The sequence below is a fragment of the Lissotriton helveticus genome, chromosome 5_1 (assembly GCF_964261635.1).
Source record: "Lissotriton helveticus chromosome 5_1, aLisHel1.1, whole genome shotgun sequence".
Lineage (NCBI taxonomy): Eukaryota > Metazoa > Chordata > Amphibia > Caudata > Salamandridae > Lissotriton > Lissotriton helveticus.
The window spans coordinates 1,045,789,198-1,045,816,335 of record NC_136065.1 but is presented as its reverse complement, the minus strand read 5'-3'; the positions used below and the strand labels follow the sequence as shown (position 1 = coordinate 1,045,816,335).

Sequence of the window (27,138 nt, the reverse complement as noted above, 5' to 3'; positions counted from 1 at the left end):
TAAGGAAAATGTGCTAGCAGTTAATTAAAGGGGAAAAAGTCAGGTCTTCAATGCTTTCTGAAAGCTATTGTGTTCCTGTAGATCACTGATAGCTCATGGGAGGATGTTCCACAGCTTTGCTGAGATCACAGAAAAGACCCTACCTCCCCACCTGGTCTTCCTAAATTAAGGAACGACTCCAAGATAGCAGCTGGCGGACCAAAGCTGTCTAGTGGGGATATATCTCTGGAACATCGTCGGCGGTCCTCTAATCCAGGTATTTTGCATCGCTCTATGAACATTGCATAAAGCCTTAAAGGTAATGCAATTGTTCAACAGAACCAATGCAATAGGGAGTCCCCTGCAGAGACTGATTGATGTTTAGGAATTTTAAGTATCAGTCTAGCTGCAGCTTAGCAATTGCATCATTTTACTTCACTTGGCTCATTTTGTCCTCATATTGTTTTAGTGGTGGTTTTCAATTAGATTGAATCTCAAAAGTTCTTACACAGTCTTGATTGGTAACATCCATTGAAAGAGGCTTTTGGGTCATAAATAACTTTAAATTATTCATCAAAGTTTCCAACTTAGGACCATAATAGTTACATAGCCATCAGCAAGAATCGAAAAATCAGAAGTCAGGTGACGTGCTGCCGCTTCTTCAGGCCTCACTTACAACATTTCTCACCTCATGGCCGATATAGATAGATAGATATATATATATATATATATATATATATATATATATATATATATATATATATACTCCTTATTAACTCCTCTCTTTATATCGCAATTCAACAAATAAACTTCCTCACTAGGTCTACACTGTGGCAGCAAGGGTGTTCCTACCTTGAAGACACTGTGATTACAGGGAGAAGCTCCCGCTTGCACTCCAGTTCCATATATAGTCCTAGTGAACTTTGGTAATCCATGTATGTACATAGAAAGTGACAAGTAGGGTTATTGTAACTTGAATAAATATATCTTCAAAACTAAATTTAGTTTTCTAAAGAATGATCAAGTGAATGGGATCATCAGTCCTGAGGAAGGCCCAATGACCCTGTGAGAGCGATCGCTAATGGCCGAAAAATGTCAATATGAGCTGTAAGAAGGAATGAAGAGGCACTAATTACCCTCTCAGTCATCCCCTTTTTTAATTTTTAATCCAATCCAAGGAATCCATGAATAAATATAGTTTAGGGCATCGTTGAGATAGTTTTATTATCTGTCTTTTTGCTCTGCTGCATGGATCCCATAGTATGTGTTTGTATTGTCTCCCCAACCTCTTTGCTCCATCCCAGGCGTTGGTCTGCATAGGGATGTTGTTACAGCCCGATGACACTTTTAGTGGGTGAGCATAATTTAAAAAAAAATGCATTTTTCCTACATGTTGTTGCAGGTCTTTCAGAACATTCACATATCCTTCTTTTCCTCTATTTGTAGATAAAAATGATTATATGTAGGGAGGTAGAAAAGAAGTTGTACCTTCCTCCCCTTTGATGTGTGTTACAATACTTCCTCACATCTCATCGGCACATCTCCAACAATATGGACTTATTTATGGAATGTAGATTCTGGACTTGATTTTTTTTATTTTCTGATGACTGTGCAACTATTTTGGCAGAGTCTCAGCTACAGAATGTTAAACGCAGAATTGTGTCCCTTGCACCCAGGGTCTGAGAAACTGTAGTAAACACAGAACAATCACACATTATGCCACACAAGTATCTCAGACACTGGTATTAGATGCCAAAGTATGTTAATGGAAGCATTGTTTTTATGTTACTGGCTGTGTTTTTTAAGATGCATCTTGGCAAAGATCTGGCAATACAGCCTGTGGTAGAGAACCTTACCCAGTGAGTGCTCATAGACTAGAATTCTTACCCTCTTCTCTGGCCTGCATGAAGTTAGTGATGATAACGTACACCGTATGACGGTCTGTCTGCATTAGCGACTAGAAAAGAACGGGACAAGATTCTATTAGAAGGCTGTTATACAACTCAAACATTTGCAAGGTTCATTGGCATACACAATATTTACCACACATTAACATACTTATGAAAATTGTCCGGGTACTAGGAATGTCGCAAACTACACACATTAGTTTTGAAAAATAACCATGTGTTAATGATTGTTACGTTTTTCTGCTCCTTGTTCAGTGATGTGATGTCAGACCAGAAAGTAGCCCTGGCCAAAGTATAGCATTCAATATCTATGACACACAGTTAGTGAAATGAGTAACAGACAAAATTGCCATCATATCTGAAAACAAATGTAGTAAATGTTGCAGTATTACTTCAACATTTTTTCCACTGTAAAACATTTTGCCAAATATTGTGTTGTGTGTAATAAAGAGGTTTATTCATTAGCTTAAAGATTTATATAGCATGCCTCGATCAACATCGGTATTAGTAAAGGATAAACCAAAATCTAGCCCCTTTCCATCAAGAACGACCCTCATCAATTTGCAAATATTAACAGTTTATTGTATTCCATGTCCAACGATATTTCATTTGTTTTCAGTGAATATCTAAAATAACATGCCAAGTGTTCCTACGTCTTCTCATCTGACCAAACATGAAGTGACCTGTGCTCTTCTCGGGTGGGCATGCAGTTTTTGGGGTAAACTATTGAAAGTACTAGCAAACTGAACTCTTTCAGGGTTCCTATCAAGATCGGCTATTCCGAGCAATCACATTCCTTTTCCATGTCACGTGAGATCAGCACACGGGTGCACACATATCTTTTAATCTTATGCATTATATAAAGAATTTCGTGTGTGAGATTTGAGGAGTTTCTACTCACAATAGATACAACCTGTTTAGCATGTATGGTTTGCCGAAATTGCTCCCTGCACTATCAGCCTGATTCATCAAGCTAAATTGCACTCGCAAAGGGCAAGATTCTCAGAATCTTGCCTTTTGCGAGTGCAATTTTTGCATTTGGGATTCATCATCCCAAATGCAAAATTCGCTATTAAAGAATTCGCACATTTGCGAAGATTTGCATTTAAGGAATCTCTATTTGAGATTCCTTAAATGCAATTCATGAATCATTTTAAAATTGCGAAATTACAATTTTGGGCCGCTATTTACCGAGAGGTCAGACCTCGTGGTAAATAGCAAAAACTTAGAAAAATGCATTTAAATGCATTTTTCTAAGTTGCATGTTACACACACACATGTCCTTTGGACATGTGTGTGCGCAACACCAATGTAGATTACATTTCAGGGGTGCTACAGGGTGTCCTTTGGACACCCCTGCACCCTTGAAATCGCATCCTTATTTGCGATTAGCTAATTGCTAATCGCAAATAAGGAATAACTCCCCATGCATTCCTATGGGCCTACAGGCCCATAGGAATGAATGGGGAGTTATTCCTTATTTGCGATTAGCAATTTGCTAATCGCAAATAAGGAACATGTAGGAATCGCAATATTTTTTGCTATTCCTACATGAATCCCGTTTTGCAAGTCCTTAATAGCGATTCCTTATGAATTGCTATTAGGGGCTCGCAAAACGGGAGATTGATGAATCAGGCTGTATATCCCCTATAATGTTTGCCAACATCTTCAAATCTGTATTTAATAAAGAGATAAGGTGCTAAAACGTATAATTTCCTAGGCCTATTGATCTTTACTAGCTGAGGGAAGAAATCACCAATGCTTCAGAGCAAATGGATAAAAAGATTAAAAACTTACATTTTAATATGAAGAATGGGCCGAGGTCCTTGCCTGTGGTGTGAGAGTGCCTGAGATGCAAACAAAAGCTAATCTCCTATTACATTTTGCATCTTACACATAGGTACCCTATCAAAACCCATAGGGTAATAGTTTTGCAGTCTTCAAAATGCTGGAGAAACTCTGGGAACAACGGGACAATTGCATGATAATGTATTACCCCAAATTGAAGATATTTTGGCCATAAATATTCCTTAGGCTAGATACAACGCTCCAGCTACAATCTAGCAGGTAGGGCAGATTGGCCCTCCTGGAGTTGTCTGGAGGGTAGAGGCAAACTGTGAACTAGGCAGCAAAATGGAGAGCATGAAGGACATGTAGAAGGTACAGTTTAACTTACTAGCAGAACCTGTGCACATAAGAAATGCTTAGCTGTGGGCCAGGAGGTGAGCGAAACAACCCTTCTATTCAGAGAGGTCGTTATGACTCTGTGGCCTGCCAATGTAGAAAAATTATCGTAAGTAAACCAAATTACTAAAGTAACTATCAACTAACAGGGCTAATGAAAAGGCGGGAGGGGAGAGGCCATGTGCATCAAGACTGTTTAGAAAATGTGGGATTCTTTTGAGAATATGAACAAATTGGGAATACCTAATCAGATGAGTGACGGTCCAGTCAGATGAGCCAGTGTACCAAGGTGGACGTTTGATAGACAATACACAGATATGTTGCTAACCTCAATGAGTTTATACTAACAGAATATATGTTCAATGAAGAGAATTGAAATCTTGAGTTCGTAATGGCGTGGGGAAGGAGATATTTCTATTTCCTACTCTTTCCGTTATGCTGTCATGCTGTCTATACAGCATGCATTCATTTTCCTTCAGTTTGAAAACATTTAAATAAAGATAAAAAAAAAAAAAAAAGAATCTTCTTGCTATGAACCTGCACGCATTCGCCCATAGGTGTCTTCCTCCATGTGCTGCACGTGGCATTAAATATCACATCACCAACACTTCACTATTTCGCTATTAACCACATTCTATTTTCATTGATGTTTTTATCTCTGTGCGACCGATTTTCCTTGCACTTTGTCTCACTAATGCACTTGGATTATCATTTCAACGCTGTGCTTCCTGCATCGCGCTTTACAAAAAGCTAGGAAGCTATGAATATGCAAATGTTTCTAACCACTTGACCTACAGGAAACAGTACAGAAAAGAGTAGAAAGGCATATCTCATCAATGCGGGAAATGATGTGTGAGGGGGCGATCTACGCAGCACTACCACAAGTATCTGTGATTGGTTACTCGGGCAGGCTTCTTGTTTTGACACTGCTGAGGTGCAAACTACAAGCACCGCTTTGAAATCAGTCCATAATTCACTTCCATTCGACCGCAGTGAAAGAATATTCGCACCACAGGGACCTAAACTAGCGCTTAAAAGCCTTAACAATAAATCCAACTTCAAGCACCCTGACGCTGATGTTTTACTTTCTGCGACGGTGAACTCATTCAGTTGTTTAAAACTACCTGCTCTCTGGGCATCACAAACATGTTTATTGGCCTGCTCGACCATTAACCGAGCTGTGTTTGATCGACATACACATTTTCTAATAGTAGGGGAAAAGGAAAGCGAGTCTGCATGAGTTCTGAGACTCCACAGCGCGATAACCTGCCAACCACGGCATTAAATGCCCGAACTTTATGTAAGAGAAAAGTCAGATTACACGGCTTGTTCCAAGTAACAAGGAGGGCAGCCAAAGAGCACCGCATCAGAGGGCCAGACAAGATTAGCACCCTCTAATACGTCTTCCTGGAATAGCACTAACCGACCAGGGTGAGATTAAACAAGTATATAACAGGTTATTTGCAACAACCACCCCTGCCACACACTGAAGATGATGAATACAGGGCTCTTTCTGACGCTTTCGGAAAACACCATCGGACTACCGGGATTATTATAACGTGGTCACCTATCCCTTAATTTTACGTTCAGAAATTAAGATAAAAAAATAGTTGGGCGTTCTTTCTGATGACCACGTTGCTATTCCTCTAAAGAGTGGTCATCAGATGGAGCAAGATTTTCCAAAATATTCTCATGGGTTTGGTAGCATTGTGCTGAAGTGCATTATATATATATATATACATATTCAAAAACAAGGATTCCTCCGTCAGAGGATATCGTGGAGTCGCGGGAAAATCCAATTAGAAAGTAGGGACTACGCAATCTATTAATGCCTACACAACAAGATATAACAAACGACCTTTTACAAGAGTGGGGAGAACACTCCTTGAATTCATCTTTAGGATCGATCAAAATATTGGTAAAGCACATAGAGATTGCCCTGGACAAAGTAAGAGACCAACTTAGTAGTTTAGAAAAAGAAATAGATGGTTTAAAATTAAACCCAGAAATGACAAAATTCAAGGACGACCTAAGCAAACAAATAGAAAAACATGAGGAAGTAGTGAGACAAAGAAAACAAACTAAATTCATACGTGACGCTGAGGATTATGAACAAGGACGGATCTTCACGTTTGCCCGCAAGTATGACTCGTACAAACAACAACCAATAAATCCGAATATCTCCTCCTCGAGCCTATCATCCCTCGCATCAGTGGAACAGAGCGATGACGAAACCATACTAGATCCATTACAGAAGGCTTTTTTAGGGGATATGCGCCTCGTTCTCACTCAACGCCATTGGGAACAACATCAGGGGGCGCAGAGATTCACACAAGGCAGAGGAAGAGGCAGGGGGAGACCATGGCAACCCAAACCCCAAAAAACCCAACAAGGAGGAGCAGGAGGGGAAACCGGCACAAACACAAAAATAGGCACAGAGACACGAGGAATGAAACAAAAGAAGGGCAAATAAATGAGGAATTACAAATAATCAATCTCTCAAAAAGAGAAATCACAGCAGCAGAAACCTCACTTTTGAAAAAAGGAATTAATTATTGTCCAACCCAACGAATGGACATGGCACAAACAAGGATAGATATGTATTTATACATAAGAAAAATAAAACTGGCCAAATTCTTTATGGAAAAAGGAGACAAACCAACATTTACAAAAAGCCAACCTAAACCAACCTCAACCCTCCTTGTCAAGGAGGCGGATGCATATTTAGCCTTACTTAACATCAATGAGGAAGAAGGTAAAGAGATCCCCTTACATAAAGCAATAAAACAACTGGGAGCAGGAACCAGTCAAATGAAGGCCAAATCCAAATTCTATCCGCAGCTTACTCCAGGCAACAAAATCGATATGTTCCAGGAAGCAGTGACTCATGACCTTTATAAGATCACAAAAACCAACTGCCGTGACAACTTAACGATTAAAGAAAGAGACGCTTTAATCTCTCTAAAAAAGGATCAAAGTTTTGAGATCAAAACAGCAGACAAAGGGGGAAACGTGGTTCTATGGGACAGGGATCTGTATACCGCGGAAGCCACAGGACAATTAAATGACAGCGAATACTATGAAAAACTAAATGTGAACCCCCTTCATCAAATCAAAAGAGAACTTGATCACAAATTAAACCAATGGGAAGCAGACGGTTTATTAGACTTTGATGAAAAGAAATATCTAACAGTCGACTTCCCGAAAATGGCAACAATCTATTTTTTGCCCAAAATACATAAAAACCCCACGAAACCACCAGGGAGACCCATTGTGTCAGCCAAGGGGTCCCTACTTGAGCCTCTAGCCAATTACATCGACCATTACCTGAATCCGTATGTACAACAACTCAAATCGTACATAAAAGACACGACCGAATTCTTGTGCACTTTAAAAGAACTGATATGGCAACCGAATTTCCTAATGATCACCATGGATGTAACAGCATTATACACCAACATTGATAATGATTTGGGTGTAAACGCATGCAAATACTATCTTCAGGAACGTAATATCCATTACAGAGACCACAATAACATGCTTTTGAATATGATCCTATTAGCACTCACAAACAATATCTTTTTCTTCGGGGAAACAATATACCGTCAAAAAAATGGAGCGGCGATGGGTTTTTCCTTCAGCCCAAGCTATGCTTGCATAGCTATGGGCTGGTGGGAGGAAACAAAAGCTTGGAGCAAGGCAAATGAGGAATACACCCAACATATCGTCATATGGAAAAGATTCATCGACGATTTATTCATAGTGTGGAATGACAGTGAGGCAAAGTTTCTGAAATACTTTGAAATATTGAACACAAACACATCATGTCTGAAGTTTACATACACTAAACACAAATCAAAAGCTACTTTTCTGGACACTGAAGTCTACATAAAAAACAATTGCATTGAAACAACCCTTCACCGGAAAAAAACAGCCACAAATGCAACTCTGGAGGCAACAAGCTTTCATCAGCAATCGTTAATAACAAGCATACCATACGGGGAATTTCTCCGGTTGAGAAGAATTTGCAGCGAGGAAAAAGAATGGAATAAACAAAGCAAGAACACCATAAAACGCTTTGAAAAAAGAAAGTACAACAAGAAAATGGTCCAAAAATGTTGGGAGAGAGCCAACCAAAAGTCAAGAACGGAGTGTTTACAAAAAACGTCCAAAAAACACCAAGAGGATGAACCAATCAGATTGATCTTAAACTACAGCCAAGAATCAAAAAAAATAAATCAAATTTTGAAAAAGAACTGGAAAATTCTACAACTAGATCCAGTAATTGGCAAAAAAATGGGTACCCATCCAGTCATCACTTATAGGAGGGCAAGAAATTTACAAGATCAACTGATTCACAGTCATTACAGAAAACCATCCCAAAAATAAGTTTGGCTAAAAACTAAGGGCTTTGTAAAATGTTACAACTGCAAAGCTTGCGAAATTGCGAAACCCACAACAGAAATAATGATGCCAAACAAAAAGACATGGGAGATCAGGGAATGTATTACATGTAACAGCCAATACACAATCTACATGATTGAATGCCCCTGCAAACTCAGATACATAGGCAGCACAATCTGCGAGCTCAAAAAACGCATCTTGGAACACGCTCGTGCTAAGACACACAGAGACAGAAGCAACGCAGTGGCAAAACATATGGACTCCCACCACAACGGGGATTGGAAACTTCTACGTTTCTGGGGCATAGAGACAATGACCCTGTCTGACAGAGGCGGACACAATGAAAAACATTTACGGCAAAAGGAATCAAGACATATCTTGAACTTTAGGACAATGACCCCTTTTGGTCTCAATCAATCTGAAGAACTATACATACATCTGTGAATACAAACTTAGACTGCGATTGTGACCAAAACTGTTTCAACATGTAGCATCACGTTTTGCAATTCAATTTTAATTTTAACTTTTCATAATTTTCTATCACTATTTGCAATGCCACACACACTGTTCTACAAGGAGCAAACCCCAAACTAAAGCAAAGCACTATCATCGCCACACAATAGACCTCAAAATACCCAATGAAGGGCGGACAACATTCACAAACATACAAATACAACATTAAAATAAAAGCGCACACACATTGATCATTCACCACACATCATGGCCCACTGGAGGGCGGCAATTCACACAACAAAAACATCTTCCTGATCACCAAGGGTTCACCGCAACTAACTTACACACCAAAAGAATAATACAATCTCCCATGCACATTTGGGCGGCAACAACACAATTAATTATCCACAAGCCCACTGGAGGGCGACATGACACATAATGTCCTGACATAATCAATGTTATAAAATTAATATATTGCTGCTCTGTGCAAAAGTGTGTAAAAGGTTAGAAAATGAATGCAATATAACTGAATGTAATGAATTAACGGTGGACTACATCACCCATAATCCCTAGAGTAACTTTACTGTGATACAATGATCATGTGTTTGGTGGCGACACCCCTAGGGGGAGTGACTTTGTTTCCTTTCCAAACTGAACTAGGTGTATAAGTTGTGGCAACGCTTATTTTCAAACTAACCGTGACCAAGACAGCGGAGGCTGTCGAAACGCGTTGGTTTTTGCCTTGTTTTTTGACACCAAATGGATCACAAATAAAACAAATTTGAAGTAAACCTTGTGGATTCTAATTGGATTTTCCCGCGACTCCACGATATCCTCTGACGGAGGAATCCTTGTTTTTGAATAATTTAGCGGGCGGGCTCATCCGCAGGAATACCGCGGCCACAATTTGCAGCGCCGTTCTGGGAAAAAAACGAGCCATACAGTGTGATATATATATATATATATATATGTATGTATTCATCAAAAAAGGTTGTCCATGTAAAAACGCCAACACGTCAGAGAGCTTCACCATTTTATTGATGTGGGATGCAGACAAGTCGCGCTTTCTCCGTCAGTGAAACTGATGCCATACCGGTTTCGGGCTGTTCCGCCCTTGATCACTGGCTGCAAACAAAGTCCCAGCAGCCGAAAGGAACACCATAAATACTGTGATGGACCCGCCCCAGTGGGCGTGTGCTGCAATGCCTTATGGTCCCAGTAGTTCCTTCACCTTTACCTCCGAGGGTGCTGACAAGTCTTTTGTGCAAAACATAAAATCCCAAGTGCGTGACTTCAGGGGAAAAGTCTTGCGAATGCGAAACTTCCTTTGTAGTATATCTTCTTCAATGCCAATGCGGCAAAAGATACATTGGGAGCACCACATGTCCCCTCAAAAAACGCATTCTTGAGCATACAAGGGCGATACAGAAAAAGGACCCTACCTATGCAATGGCGAAACATATGACCAGTCATCCAGGATTCACATGGACAAACATGACATATTCAGGCTTGGCTGCAATACCCATAAATGAACGTGGGGGAGACAGGAAATTACAATTAAGAAGACTGGAGTCAAAACTAATCATGAAATTCAAAACCACACAACCGACAGGACTGAACTCAGATGCGGAACTTCATGTACACTTATAATCCAATCTGATGTAATAACTTGACAAGTAATAACTGATGTATGTGTCGCTAAATGAATTATGGCTACTCTCACTGTATTAATAACGAAACCTCATAGAGCAAACACATGTCCAGTAAATATATGGCAACTTAAGGCGGTGGCAAGGGCACTCAGCCCTAGAAACACTAACGTGTCATCCGATTTGTAAATTTGCAGTAGTCACATTACTGATAGTGAAGGCATTCACAGTAAAACACTGCAAACATAAACATACATATAGGATAAACGTTCCACCGCTTTGCCACATAACACTGGAACTCAGCTTCTCAACCACGCACAATACAACAACATCAGCTTGACATGCAAGGGTCACCTTAAGACACTCAGTCTTCAAATTATGACAACAAAATTTACTAATGACCAACAGTGATGGTTTAGTCGACAGTTTAAACAATGTACATACAAAGACTGTGACTTAAATATAATTGAATGTTGATAATTCAACTACAAGCCCCATAATGCACTGTTCAAAAATGTGTGTATATATTGAAAAAGTGAAAAAGGACTCACTGTTTAGAATGCTACCGTGATCAAGAACGAGATGTTCGAAACGCGTAGGTCTTTACAGCCATTAAAATAAATACTGCTGAAAGTAATCCCTGAGTGGAGTGCCATCAATCTGAACTTTGTGTGAATAATATACGGGACACTGCCTTGGTCCCGTTGGTGGCACCAGCTTGAGAGTGCTCCCCCTGCGACGAGGCAAGTTGCGAGTGTATATCAAATATACAGGGGAGAGCCCAACGCCCTAACTGACCTTCTGAATCAGCTGAGCCGAGCGACGTGACACCGAAGGAAAAGCGGCTGCAAATCCATCGCTAGCTGGTGAATAGCTGAGAGTCAAAGGCTGCAAACAAACGGACGAAGCAAAACATCCCTCCGCCCGACTGGTAGAGCGCCGACGTGCTGGGTCGGAGGACACTGCCACGGCCGGGAGTCTCCCAGGTAAGACGTAACCGAGGGGAAGGGAATGCTTCTTTCTGTAATAAGCGTTGAAGCGAGGCGGAACTAAGTTAAAAGGTTACTGATAACCTGGACGGGACATACTGCAATCCAGCAAAACGTACTGGGTAAACCCGCCTCACTCAGGGAGAAATGCAATGGCTGTGAATGTATGAGGATCTTAAAACAAAACGAACTGTTCCTCTGAATTCTGAACAAACGGACCTATTCACTGCTTGAAAACAATACGTGAAGCGAGATTTGTGCTGCTCGTGATGCCGGTTGAAATATGCCAGAATAGACAAAACCAACACAAACCAATTTAAGACACAAACATCAAATATGGAGGAAAGAAACGCTAAGAGGGCATCAAAAGCTGAAAGCATGTTCAAAAAAGCCCCTCCTGGAACAAAACGTGGGGAAACTGCAACTAAAGCTGCAACAGCAACACCTACAAATGCGAGACAACTATTTACGAAATTAGAAAAACTACTGCGCAAAGAAATATCGCGCTCATGGGAGATCATCACATTAGAAAAATATATCGAGTGTGAAATGGTCCCAAGAGGACTGAGGATCTTTACGTTACCCAATCACCCAGACACACGGCCAGAGATGCTGGAAGAATGGGGCAAGAATAACATGGCTTGCTCTAAAACATGTTATTCATCATAATAAAATACGCTCGCATTGATGTTAGCGAATTACATATAGCCATTGCTGACATTGAAAAAATGATTTCAGATTTACAGGAAGACCCAGAAACCATCAGCAAGATGAGGGCAGACATGGAGAAAAATTTGGACAAACATGAGGAAGAAGTCCAGATGAGAAAACAACGCAAATTTAGAAGGGACGAAGACGATTATGAATTCGGGACAATTTTCACATTTGCCAATAAATATGATGTGTATAAAAAACAGTGGAAACAATCAGCGACAGCAACAGGAACAAACAACAACTCCACTACTGAAGAGGAATCAGACTGGAGCGAGGAAGATCAACGTCGGCGACAACAAAGTGATCACAGGTTCAATTTTTTAGACGAGCTTCAAATGCTCCATATGGAGCAATTAGCACCAAAAGCAACTTCGCAAAAAGGAAGATCCAACCGGACACGAGGAAGAGGGAGAGGATACTTTCCGTCAAAAAAACAAGGCGCAAAACCAGGAGAGGTCGCAAACCAAAGTGGCGGATACAATCTAAGGAACAGAACAATAGTGAAAAAATGAAAAGAAAGAACCTGAAACCGCCCAATCTGGTAATAAATCTTTCAAGACACACCCTCACAAAGAGTGAAAATGATCTACTCAATAAGGGATTAACCTTTTGCCCGGAAATACATCAGGATATCATAGACACAAAAATTGACCTGTATAAATATATAAGGAAGCTAAAGTTGAAGAAACACTTCAAAAAATATCCCAAACCCCCAGCTAATCAACAAGGCGACAAAGAGGGAGATGGTCAAGAACCCTTTCGCATACAGGAAATTTCACAACTTCGAACTGCATATGATTTGGCAAATGAAACCACCAGCACTCAAATTGGAAATACCCAAATCCTGGAGGAAATGTCAATAACTACAAACAAACCAGGAAGAACAACCTTCAAACCGCCATCCAAATTCTGCCCAATACTGTACCCAGGGAACAAAATAGACACATACTACGATCTGGTACTAGGTGAGATTGATAAAATGACAAACATAAGCCATAAAGGAATGGAAAATTTAAACAAAAAGGAACGTTTGGCTATACAATCACTGAAATCAAATAATAGCATTGAAATCAAACCCGCCGACAAAGGGGGAAACATTGTCATCCAAGAGAGACTATATCAATGAGGCAATGAGACAATTAGGAGATACATCTAAATATACTTTGCTAGACAGAAATCCAACAAATGAACTCATTTACGACCTAAGAAATAAACTGGAAACTTGGAAAAAGGCCGGACTAATTACCGAACATGAAAGAAAATATCTGTTGGTAGAAAATCCGATCATGCCAACCATATACTTTCTTCCGAAAGTACACAAGACACTCAACAAACCACCAGGCAGGCCAATAATCTCCAGCTGTGGAAGTCTATATGAGAATGTGTCAGCATATGTAGACAGCTTCATTGCCCCCATAGTACCCACCCTGACATCCTTCATCAAGGATACAGGGGACTTCCTACGAATCCTAGTGGATATAGAATGGCAACCCAATTATCTGCTAATTACAATTGATGTTGTATCGCTATACACCTCCATAGACCATGAAATAGGTCTCAAGGCAATACAGTACTTTTTACAACAGAGACCAGTGAACCTCTACGAACATTCAAAGATGATCATACAGATGATATCACTTTGCTTGCACAACAACATTTTCATCTTCAATAAGAAATTATATGCACAGCGCTGCGGAACAGCGATGGGAGTTTCTTTTTCCCCAAGCTATGCTAACCTCATGATGGGGTGGTGGGAGAAGTGCGTAGCTTGGGGAGAAGACAATCAACAACACATCGCCAATGTAGCCATTTGGCTCCGATTCATAGACGACCTTTTCTTACTTTGGAAAGGGACTGAACAAGAATTCAAGAACTTTTTTGAAAAACTAAACAACAATGAAGTGGGCTTGAAATTTACTTACAACATCAGCCCAAGAGAAATTGAGTTCTTGGACACCAAAGTCTATGTGAAAAACGATAAACTGGAAACCACAGTCCATCGTAAAAAAACAGCAACAAATAGTCTCTTACATGGACAGAGTTTTCACCCAACGAGTTTGAAGAAAAGCATTCCATATGGCGAATTACTGAGGATGAAGAGAAACTGCTCCGAAGAGAACGAAATGGAGCGTAAATTTGAAGAAACTAAAGTCCGCTTTCAACAGAGAGGATACAAAAGGATTGACATCAAAAGAGGAGAAATGGCTGCCAGGCATAAAAACAGACTTGAAATGTTAACCTCATGTAAAAAAACTACACTTGGTAAAAGGAAAAATCCGAGTGATGACAAAACAACAAATGCAAGTGAACCAACAGAAGAACAGCCAAGAATGATAATCAAATACACAAAGGAAAGCTTCAAAATAAGAAAAATAATGACAAAGTACTGGCACATACTAGAAAAAGACATAGACATTGGGAATCAAATAGGACCAAGACCAATGATCACATACAAAAGAGCAACCAACCTATCAGATCATTTGGTACAAAGCCACTTCGATTTACGAAGAGACAGAGATTGGCTAGAACCCAAACAAACAGGATTCACAAAATGTCTAGTATGCAAAGCCTGCAAAATTGGGAAAAATTTGAAAAACATACTAGAACCATCAGGGAGAAAATTTGAAATTAAACAACAAATCACCTGCGAAACTTCCTTTGTAGTATATCTTCTTCAATGCCAATGCGGCAAAAGATACATTGGGAGCACCACATGTCCCCTCAAAAAACGCATTCTTGAGCATACAAGGGCGATACAGAAAAATGACCCTACCTATGCAATGGCGAAACATATGACCAGCCATCCAGGATTCACATGGACAAACATGACATATTCAGGCTTGGCTGCAATACCCATAAATGAACGTGGGGGAGACAGGAAATTACAATTAAGAAGACTGGAGTCAAAACTAATCATGAAATTCAAAACCACACAACCGACAGGACTGAATGATGTAATATGTGACATCATCTGCAGTGGATTGCGGGTGCGCGAAATATAGTTAGTACAACTAACTATATAGGAGCAATTTCAATGTTTTTTTAAAATGCTAATTCCTAACTATATAAGGCCTGAAACCTATGGTTTTTTCAGTGAATTTCAAAGGTTTTTTATATGCTAATTCCTAACTATATAAGGCCTGAAACCTATGGTTTTTTCAGTGAATTTGCAAGGTTTTTTAAATGCTAATTCCTAACTATATCAGGCGGGAAACCTATTGCTTTTTTCAACAAATTTCAAAGGTTTTCTAAATGCTAATTCTATTAGCGAATAACGTTTAAATATGTTTATATCCTTGTGGGACCACCTGAGCAGCCCTAGGGGGTGAGGGTGTTTCTACCCTGCCCCCTTTTTGCATTCCACACGTTTGTTTTTCTGCTTCTTTTGTGCCTCGGTCTACCGAGCACAAGATGGCTGCCCAAACTTCCTGGTTTGGAGTGTTCACAGCCAATCAATGCAGCCCATGGTCGGAAAGGTCTGCGCACACTCCTGATTGGCTGGCAGTCGTCTGTCCAAACCAAGAAGTGTTGGCCACCATCTTGTTTCTCAGGAGAACTGAGGCACAAGAGAGCCCAAAACAAGAGTGGAAAACGCGGGGTATGCGTTTTCGAAACTTTTTTTTTTTCTGTCCCTTGGGGTTCTTCTGGGACCCCCTGAGAATGGCTAGATGTCCTATGGAAAATTGCATGGGGAAAACCACGTTTTGGGACCCCCTTTTTCACTGTTTTCCCCTGTGGTACGCTCAGGGTACGCGTATGGGTAAACGTACATGTAAGCGTACATGTAAACGCGCCATGAGCGTACTCCGCGAAATAAAATAAAAAAATAGCTTTTTTGACCTTCGGGGTCCTTCTAGGCCCCCCTGAGAAAACCTAGGGGGTCAGGGGGTCTCTACCCTGCCCCCTTTTAAAGTTTTCCCCTTTTGTTTTTCACCTCTTGTGTCTCGGTTCTACCGAGACACAAGATGGCGGACACTCCGGACCGTTTGAAATGTTCACAGACACCCGAGAGCCAATCAGCTTTCCGCTCGCGCACTTCCGTGGCGCGCCGGGTGCGCTTACCGGTACGCGTACCCAAAGCGCTCGAAGCGCGCATATAGATATATACATTTTTTAAAAGTTAATTTTCATAAAAACCACTGGAGCGTTTTTCACCAAATATGGAAAAGGCCCTACTGCGTACCAGTCCCTACCAATTTGCCAAGTTTGGTGTAATTCCGTTCAGCGGTTCGGACTGTAGCCGTGTCTAAATGTCCTATGGAAATTAACATGGCAAAAACACGTTTTGGGACCCCCCTTTTTCTCGGCCCCCGCTTGACGAATCCCCCGAAACTTTCAGGGAAGGAGCGGAGTGTAACGGGCCATCTTCTTTGAGAAAATCGCGTACATTCATTAACCGGCGCCAAAGTTATTCCCAATAGAATGATGTGGATTTCCTATGGAAACTAGGTCCTAACTATATATACCTACTGGCGACCACCAGTAGGTAATATGTGTATATATATCCCATGGAACTACGAGTCCCACAATGCTGTGATTACTATAATCGTCAAGCTCAGCCCACTGGAGGCGTGTTTGTAAACTAAAACCTGCTTAATTGGGAGTGACTTTTCAATGCCGGTTTCTTTCCAGAGCCCATGAAGAAGAGGCGTTCAAGCCTCAAAACGCGTCGGCGGCATGATGAAAGTAACAGGCAGTTGATGAGCGAGCTGCAACGAGGCTAACACTGACCTGATGGTACAAGGACGCCGTTGAGTGCTCTTTCAATGCTGGGGCATCTTTGTTGTACATGAATTCACACGGCGGCCCGCCGCGGAAAGAAGCACCCTTTCCTGCGAGGCGAAAGGCTGTGGAGAGGGAACCTTTCCTCTCTGTAAGCACGGTGCCCTTTGCTGATTTAAGCTCGCACTGACCCTGCCTACCTACTAAGGTTGAAAAATGCTTTCAAATTTGAACTGACATTGAGCCCACTAAAGGAACTTAATTACACTCCCATGGAACTACGAGTCCCACAATGCTGTGATTACTATAATCGTCAAGCAGCACATAACTGAAGCACACACTACAAGACCCAGAAACCAGCGCAGACTCATTTGAGTCGCCCATTGGAGGGCTCATATTTTTAAGTGGGAGGTGTGGCCTCTATGCCATAATGACTGTCGCGCTGCTGAAGAGTGCAAGTAGCACGAAACGCGTCTGGCGTGAATCGACAGGCATGCTGTAAACTGGATCCGCTCGCCGATCCGGCTTATACCTCATGAAGGTTGCTGCAGTGGATGTCAGAGTGCGTCTCCAACAGGTGGGAACCTTGGAGCTTTGATATATATATATATATAATTTATTTTAATTTTAACATAAAGTACTATTTTATTACCATACGCACATCCAACCCCCGCCCCACACGGCCAATGGCGAGGAGATGGCCACAGGGCCTGAATTTATTAAAGGGGGGTGGGCCGCGCGGTCCCCCTCTCAAGCCTCTTTAGGCCATGGGAACCCCCCCTGCATGGTTTTTTTCTTATTTTAATTAAAGGGGGTAGGGAGGCTGCACGGCCTTCCTCCCCAAGCCACTTTAGGCCATGGAGACACAAGCCCCCAGGGTCATACATATAAGTTAAAAGGGTTGGGGTTCCCTCACCCTGGGACTCTTAGGCCTTGGGGACACCATTCCCAAGAGCCTTGTTTTACTTTTAAACTAAAGGGAAGGGGGGCCGTCTGGCTCCGATCCCGAGCATTATAAGGTCTTGGGGACCCTATCCCCAGGACCGTTGTTTTTTTTTTAATTAAAGGGGGTGGGGCCGCGCAGACCCTCCTTCCCGAACCTCTTAAGGCCTTCGAGACCCCAGGGCCTTTTTGTTTTTCATTAAAAAGAAGGGGGGCCACGTGGCTGCCCTCCCCGAGCACCTTTAGGCCCTGGGGACCCAATCTCTCAGGGCCGAACATATAAGTTAAAAGGGATGAGGGTGCCCCATCATGAGTGTCTTTCGGCTCTGGGAGGCCCATCCTCCAGGGCCGTACATATATGTTAAAAGGGGTGGGGGGACCTATATTACAGTGATTTGGGTCCCAGGGGTGGGTTCCCTGGAGCCTTTAGAGGGTCAGGGAGGGGGGATGCATTTTTCCCAATGCTGTGGGAGTCCTGCAGGATCGAGGCATTTTTTGCGGACTCTTTTTCTTTGGCCCCAGGGGGTCGTCTCTGGGTCCCCCATGGGGCATAGGGAGGTCAGGATATCCCATTCCTGCCCTCTTATATTATTATTTTCTTTTTTGCCTGACAGTGGACTAAATCTTTGAACCCTCTAATTAATGGCTGCCAGCAATATTTTACTCATGTTGCTGCAAGCCTATCATAGTCTGACTCCCATGGAGACGTGAAGGCCCAAGGAAAATAAAGCTCCCTGGGCCAATCAGAACACTCCATTTTTAAATTGGCGCTGCCGCAAGAGTCTCTTGAGACTCACACAGACCCAACTGTCCATATGTACAATTATATATTAACCTTGATTTCTGGAAAAAAAACTGCTGAACGGATTTACACCAAATCACCAAAGCACAAACTGTTCACCAAGACGCTGCTTCCTGCCTAAATTGGTGTAATTCAGTTCAGCAGTTTTTGTTGTAGACTGGTCTAAAAAAAGTCTGTGGAAAATGCATGGGTACTTTACGTTTGGGACACCCCCTTTTCTCTCAATTCCCGCTTGACGGAACATCCCGAAACATTCCATGCACAAACTATACGAAACGTAGCAGCTTTGTGGAGATTCAGCAAATGGTGCCAAAGTAATTAACAACAGATAAAACACGTTTCCTAAGTGTAGGAAGCTGGCTTTCTATATAGTATACTAAAAAGAGATATACTGTGCAAAGACTCCAGGTATTCCTTGTGGACAGAAGCTAGCTCCAGCAATCACAAGGTGCTCTCTTAGGGGGTAGTGTGGTCGAGCAGCCTTAGGCTTATCAGAGAGGAGTGCTAGACATCTGAAATACACACGCAGTCAATAAATTATCTACACATCTCAATAAGGAGATCTACATCAATTTATAAAAATAACTTATCTTTTTATATAACTGGAGGCACCAAGATCAACAAAATCAGTTGTGTCATTTTGAGTAATGAATTTTCATAGTTTTAAAAATAAACTGCAGTTTCTGAAGTGGTAATGTTATCCTATCGAAGAAAGACCTACACTGCACACAGGTACTTCACAGCGACTTGCGGGACCAATCTACTGGACTTAAGGTAAGTAAGGGGCATGGTCCAAGGCAGCACCAGAAGGTCACCTCGGGCAGCACGGGGGCGGCCGGGTGCAGAGGAGCTTTTTAGTGTGGGGTACCCAATGTTATCCTATCGGGAGAAAAACATGTACTGTATTCGGGCACTTCATGGTGACTTACAGGACTAGTCTCCTGGATTTAAGGTGAGTATGGGGCAAGGTCTAAAGCCACATCAACAGGTCACCTCGGGAGGCTCAGGAGTGTACAGGTGAAGAGGTGTGTTACAGCATCCGGTGCCCAATGTAAGTTAATGGGGATGGTCCCGTCGGAAAGAAGCTGCCAATTTGGACTGGGAAGTAAGTCAGGCTGAACCAACCAGGGGGCTCCGGTCTTAAGATGCTCGGGATGTGGGACACCTTTGGATCACTTCCACTCAGACCAGAGGCGACAGGTGAAGAGGTATATTGAAGCATTGGGTTTTTCACAGCTGTGTCACTCGCGGACAGGGGAGCTGCACAAAGAGGCTGCAGGCAGCATTGTGTAGTCCCCTCCTGGCAAACGTAAGGTGGGTTTCTTCTCTCGAGGGCTGGGGGACCACGCTGGCACTGTTCGCCCACTTCATGTTCAGGCTTAGAGCGCAAATTGCAGTGGTGTTGATGGGTGTCGGGTTTATGCGGTCCTGGAGTCCTCACAGTTCTTTCTTTTGTACCTGCAGTTTGGAGGGTACAGGGAAGCAGCTCCGCAGCTCCATGAGAGTTCCGGAGTCTTGGCGGAAGCCCTGGGAGTTCTACTAGGCTTTTGAAGGCACAGCAGCTTACAGGATGAGTCGACTTTGGTGCAATTGTCAGGAACAGCGAACAGGCCAGCAAGGTTGGACCTAAATCAGTTTCTTCTTCCACAGGTTATTTTTTTGTAAACTGATTTTAGTGAGTTTTTCGGGTATCAGCTAGGTATACAAATACATCTCTTGTATGTCAATAACTGTAAGAACCTCCAATAAACAGGGGAACACATCCCATTACAACAGCTCAACTCCCCGCCCCCTCCCCCGTGAGTCGGTGCATCTCTCCTTCTACGTAAGATCAGCAATGTTAATCCCAAGTGTACTGTATCTGTGGGTCTTGTGTACCAAGAAAGGGAGGGTATCCCCTGTGCCCATGGTCAGTCCTGGTCTAGTATTGTGAGGAAGCAGGGGCGGAGTGAGGCCCCAGGTCCGGCCGCTCAGGGCGTCTGGGGGATCCCCCGGGAAATCCCATCAGCGTCCCAGGCTCCAGATTGGTCAGCCAGTCCACCAGTGCCCCCCATGCTCAGACGCCTTCTATTCTACCTAGGCCCCACTGCGCCTCTACCTTAACATACTGCGCACTTGACCAGTTCGCTTCTCCACACCCCCAGTCGTGGTCTCCCGCTGCTTTCCAATTGTGAGCCATCTCGCGGTTGGCTAAGATGTACGCTAGGTCCTGGAATCGGCTTGTGATCTTAGTCATGGCTGTGTGGGGAAACCAGCCCAGGAGGCAGTGTCCAGGGGTGTGCAGAGCCTCCCTCCCAATGCACTACTCAGTTGTTTCTATGACTTCCTCCCAGAAGGCACGAATTGTGGGGCATTCCCATAACATGTGGAGGATGCGAGCACCTACTACTCCACATCTGGGACAGGCCGCATCCGGGGCCCAGAAATGACGGCCTATCTGTTCGAGAATCAAATATGATCTATGTAGCACATAATAATTGATCAGCTTAAACCGTGCTTTTCTAGAGAACATAGGTGCTTGCTCAATTTCCCGGTCCCATTCTTTTGGCTCGATAGGGGTACCCAAGTCTCCCCCATCTAGTTCTCAGGGAATGTAGGGGAAGCTGTTGGTTGGCCCTCAGCGCACTGTAGAGGCACAAAACCGTTTTAATGGTGGCTGTTGATAGTGCTATGTATCAGCAGCTCTGGGATAATGCAGGTTCTATGGTACCTCCCCCCCAGTATTACCGTTTCGCTTACGTGACCGCCTCTATGGAGCAGAAACGCTTCTTCCACAGTTCTTGCTTTTCACGGCTCTTCAGTCCTTCTTTTAAGTCAGCAGGATCCAATTTCCTGGTGCAAGGGGCTCCCCATAAAAATACTAGATTTAGAGGTGTTCAGGAGGCTAGAGTAGTAGCCAATGGGCAACTTATCCCTGGCTTCACTACAGCTCCTATATGACCTATTCCCATGGGAAAGAGCACATAACCCTGCCCCGGTGTTCCTAAGCTTGCCATCACAAAGATGGCAGACTTCTGATTTTTGAATTCACTTCAGGTAGCCCACTTTAGGGGTGGAACTAGGCTGAAGGTGAACACGCCTCACGGACCACTAATTTCCCCCCCTGTCCAGACATCAAATGGGCCCTGGACAGAGGGGTCGGCATCCTCTCCTGAGAGGGAAGTCAGATTTGCATACCAAAGTGGGTGGGATTTTGAAGCTCCCTGCCTTGGAATGCTAATTTGTAGGTCATCCTATGGGAGGGGGTGTAAATACCCTCTGCAGGACATGCTTATTTTCTGACCTCCTGAGAGCAAAGGTCCTCAACCTAGGGGTTAGAAACTAGTCTGTGGTGGCAGGGTGGCTAGGACCAGACAGACAGCAGAACAGTGGTTGGTAGGTTTTCAGGGGGTACCTTTAAAGTGCCCTCTGGGTACATGTATTAATAAATCCATCATTGAAATTAGTCTGGGCATATCAATATGAGGTGCTTGATATCAAACACCTGTTAGCTGCATGTGATACAGTCCCACATGCCACCCTTTCCAAACAGATTTGGTTTGGCAAGTATCCAGAGTAAGCTTTTTAATGGCTAAAATCTTTCCTGTGGAATAGATCACAGTTGGTTTTGGAGGACATGTGAAAAAAGTGATTCACACCATGGTAACCTCTAAGTTAAACTATCCTCATAGTCCCTATTTGGCTCTTCCTGCCTTCTTGAGCCAAAAACGCCAGATAGCAGCAAATGCAGCAGCAAGAGTGATCACAAGAGTCCCTTGTCGGCAATCTATTTCAGCTCATATGAAGCACTTGTATTGGCTGTCAGTAGCCAACTGCATCAAATGTAAAGACCTCACTTTTACTTTCAGGATTTTCTCAGGTGAGGGTCCCAGCTGAGAAAAAGAGTTCACCCTCGCAAGCAATGTATATTGCTTATGTCTAACAATTTTCTCCTTTGGCAGGTCCCAACATTTTTCTAGGCAAGACAAAGGGGCAAATCTTTTGCGTATCTGACGTCTAAATTGTGGAACGCTTTTCCGGTTAGCCTTTGTGGGACTTGTTCTATGGCTATCTTTAAAAGAGAATTAAAAACCTTTCACTGATGAAGTTTTGATTTCTCTGTATTTGCTACCGTCTGGTCAAACTCTCTGGCTACTAGTACAGAACACTTCCTATGAAGTAGCACTGCATTGTACGAATGTTACTGGATACTAGTGGAGCTGCTATTCTAGCCTTGTGCTGGCAGATGGGCTGACAAGCGCAGTACTTCAAGGTTGAATTCCTTCCCGTTAGCCTGCAGCCAGAGTAGGTGATTCAATTCTGCACTGTTTTTCTCAGCTGTATCACCTGGCACAAAGTTCCACTCTCACCTTTCATACCCTGCACTCAACTTGTGTGACATTATTTAGTTGCCATTGAAATTTTCTGGATAAACAATTAGCAGAAACTGGCCTGATGCCAGTAGTTATTAGCTTTCCATTTAACTTAGTTCACAACTCAATAGCAAATATTTAGAACAGACCAGTAAACTCAGACTAAATACTGTGAAATATTAGAGCAGACTTGATTATCACATTGCAAACAAAATCGCTTAACAAATAAACATTCTGTATTAATCGCATGCATCCACTCATAAATGATTTACATGTATCCTAAAAGGGAGATACCTAGAAGAGGTCTCTGCCACTTTGGACTATGAATGCTTCTCATAATCAACTGGTTCTTGACAAGTTCGTACATCAATTTATGAAACCAGTATGTTGTCACTAATGTCCTTAATTATTTTATATTATAATGGATTATCTATTGGGGGTCCTTCATTTTAGGAGTTAAATATGATTCACTACAAGTAAAAATTCAATTGGTTCATGTTCAATTCTTACTGCAGCCTTGGGAGAATCGGTTGCTCAGAGGCATGAGAGCCAGACGTCAAACATGTCTTGGACATCAGTAGAGGTTTGGAAGGTTGAAATATATATTGAAGGATTGTGGAGGATCTTGTGGCTTGATGGCGGATGCCCACAGGCAGTAACCTGATCACTTCCAAGACCTTTGGTCATTGCTTTCCGTAGCCTGAAGGCAGTGGAGGCCCTGAAGGATGCAAAGACTTGGATACCGGCTGCACGCCTGACGCCCTCAAGGACGGTGTTCGGTGGTGGTGGCGGCGGTGGTGGGTTGTTTGTGGGATGAATTTCCCAACTTTGAGGCGTAAATCATGCAGAAATGGGGAGACTTATTACTCATATAACCTTGGTCCCAGGGACATTGGACCTATGGCTGTTATGTATTAACCATGTAGAGACATTCCAAATTGGTAAAGCTTTTTTTGCAGTACTACTGGCAAATCTGCTTGGTGCCCAGAGGTGATCTCTCCTGGCCATGTTATTTCCATTGGGCCTCCACTAATGTTATCTTATCTGATTGTTCACTGTTACAACAATAATAATAGCAGCTCGGCATGATTTTCATTCAACATAAGTAGCTCTTTTTCAGAAAAGGTTGGAGACCTTTGATCAACAGCAACACATGCTACAAACAGTATGTTTCAAGAGAAATCTCTAACTTGACTTTTTCAACTCTAGCCGATTTATTTAAATTGAGCCCTGAGTGGGAAACCTGTTGTTGGCGTGCCTTTGGAAGTGTCTTCCATAAAAATGACTGAAATTTAAACTCGTTTGATAATAACTGCTATTCCATCGGAGTACAGAAAACATCTAGAACCAGATGGGGCTGTCCAGATCTTCATTTCTGTCCTGGCTACGCTCCTTGAGGCATTAGGTTGGAAGTTGAGACCTTATCAAAACAGGGAACAAACCTGTGACCAACTAATTGTCAACCAACATTTGACAAAAGGTGTATAAGTGAGCTGAACTTGACCAACTGGATGGTTTCAGGGCCAATTTAAACAATTAAACATCATATCTACATTGTTTGTGTGGTTTTTGTTTATTTCCAGAGTACAAAAACTCATTATCAAAGCCAAAGCTCACAAAAGGGTAAATGTAGGAGGGTGTGAACTAACAAGATGGAAACGAAAGTACAGGAAACCAGCGAGGAATACGAATGGTTATTGAGGGGTGTTCGAATAAACATGTCATAATAGTCTTTCGGGAGATGAACTGCCGTGGACAGACTTGAAAATGTTTTATATCCCATCATTTTCATAGACCGATTGCAAAAAATCAATGTTACAAAGCCTCACCTGGACATGAACTTCCTGAAAAATTGCCTTTAGCACAGACACGGCCAATCCTTTAGGCAAAGCTTCACACAAGCTCTGTGAAGAAAATAAAATAGGGTTTTAAATGGAATTTAGAAATGTGACAGTTTAAGCGAGTATGCAAGAAGTATGAACATAATGACAAATGAACCTACAACGAGAGCTTGTTCACACTAGGCCTTATCTTTCTTCAGAATGAGGAAAATTAACTTTGCGATTAATTTCCTTTCGCTGCCTAAATTCTTCCACGACATTTAATCTTTGCTTAATAAAACAACTTGAACACAAACTTACACTCATTTCCCTACTCAAAAGGATTTTTTTTAACTGTTTGTTCATAGATTCAGAACCACCCCAAATGTTATTCATAAATGTTGACACTTATTATGTGATTGGACACTTGAATTATGATTATACTTTCCACTCTATGAAAAAGGCTGGGCAAAAACGAGGAATCAGTGGTATAATCAGAATCGTAATTACAGATTCCCACCCAAATGATGTTCTTTGTGATTCCTAAAGCTGTAAAGTTCACAACTTTACCCACCCCTGGATTCACTGGTACTGCGGTTATCTGTAACTCTCGGGGCGTGAAAACAGCATCCTATTTCCTGACCACTCAAAGAAGTTCTTTGAGTAACCGTTGGCCTGGCCCAAGTCTGGGCATGCCTGCTGCACTTAGAGAATCTACTGCAACAACCAACAAAGTGATAGAAGGAATGCTTGAATGATTCTACGTTGTTGACAATCGCTCAGGGGTGCACTGCACACTATCATTTTTCACCGAATGGTGCCACTCTACAGAGAAAACAGACATAGGCAAATCAATAGACAAGTCAGGCATTATTTGGGGGATTAAGAGATGTGTTAGTTAATTAAAGGATGCTCTGACCTACTTTGTAAAGTCTGGAAACATTACAAAAAGGAAAGAGGGAGTTGTAATGTAATGGACGTTTTTAGAGGGAACTCAAACAGCGTATAGTATACTGCTACCTGCAGGTTCTTTTCCGATATGCTCTGCTGTGAAGTAGGTCAAGAAATTATGCCAAAGTATTTATGACTTGGCAAGAGAGGAGCACACCTCGAGGTTCCAGTCAAGTAAAATAAAAGACACAACTGTTTCTTGGGGTCAATACATCAATGACATCTTGATCGGGAGCGGGAGAGAGAAGGAACTGAAGGGATATCGGAAATCTTTGAATGAAATTCAATACAATGTGACATTTGAATATAGTAGGTGAGAGATCATATGTTTACAAATGGGACTTCATATTAAACAAACTGCCATAAATGGTATTCAACAAGCTGCATCGCACCACTCTAAAAAGCAAATCAACAATATTCCAGTTGGTGAAATAATAAACATGATACACAATTGCAGGGAAGTAGAATTTTCAATAGAAACTACATATCATTTCAGACAGATTCCATGAGAGGGGAGTTAGATAGGCTGGTGTTACATTTCATTCAATGAAGGCAAAAAATAAATAAACTGGGAAGATTCATTAAAAAATATACAGACTAAAGGAAACAACATAAGTGATACTGTCCGTTCCATCATTGAATTTTGTACAGAAAATAAGACACTATACAATATCTTGCAGAAAAGTTGTGACGACCGCTCAGTTAAATTCTTCCTACAAGACCATCTTTCACTTTTAAGCAAGTTAAGATATTAAAGATGTATATGCGAGTCCGAATGACATGATAAAATATGTGAACCATGGTAAAACAGAATGGCTATTGGAATTACAATCAGGTAACTTAAAATGTGTGAAATGAAAATGTTTTACTTATCTATTGAATAACACTTCCGAGGGGACAAAATATGGATACACAAAAGACTTAGAAATCAGAGACTTTATAAACTGCAACACAAAATGTTATGCGTATTTGATATAATGTGAATGTAATAAAAAAATATAATCTGCTCTGTGAGAAGATGCTGGACAGATGTTGCGAACATCTGAGAGCACTCAAAGACCATGATGGAAAATATCCAATTGTCACACAACCTGATTTATTAAATAAATGTGTGAAATTAAAAAGATTTAATCGCTGGGTTCTGAACATGTTCTATGCACGGCAGAGGAGAAGATGGGGAACAAAAACAGCACAAAACAATATGGATTCATATTTTTGATACAATGAACACTGGGAAGAGAAGTATATACTTTGATGTAACCACCTATTA

General features: G+C 42.0%; 1 protein-coding gene across 1 annotated transcript in view; it reads right to left on the bottom strand.

The window, feature by feature from the left end:
• The window catches only part of MMS19 (MMS19 cytosolic iron-sulfur assembly component), a 466,622-nt gene that overhangs the window by 328,466 nt on the left and 111,018 nt on the right, over positions 1 to 27,138 (bottom strand). The window contains exons 5-6 of the mRNA XM_078643578.1: positions 24,927 to 25,001; positions 1,867 to 1,936 (exon numbers count right to left, since the gene is read on the bottom strand). Of these exons, the coding sequence (XP_078499704.1) occupies positions 1,867 to 1,936; positions 24,927 to 25,001 (145 nt within the window). The remainder of the gene's footprint in view (positions 1 to 1,866; positions 1,937 to 24,926; positions 25,002 to 27,138) is intronic.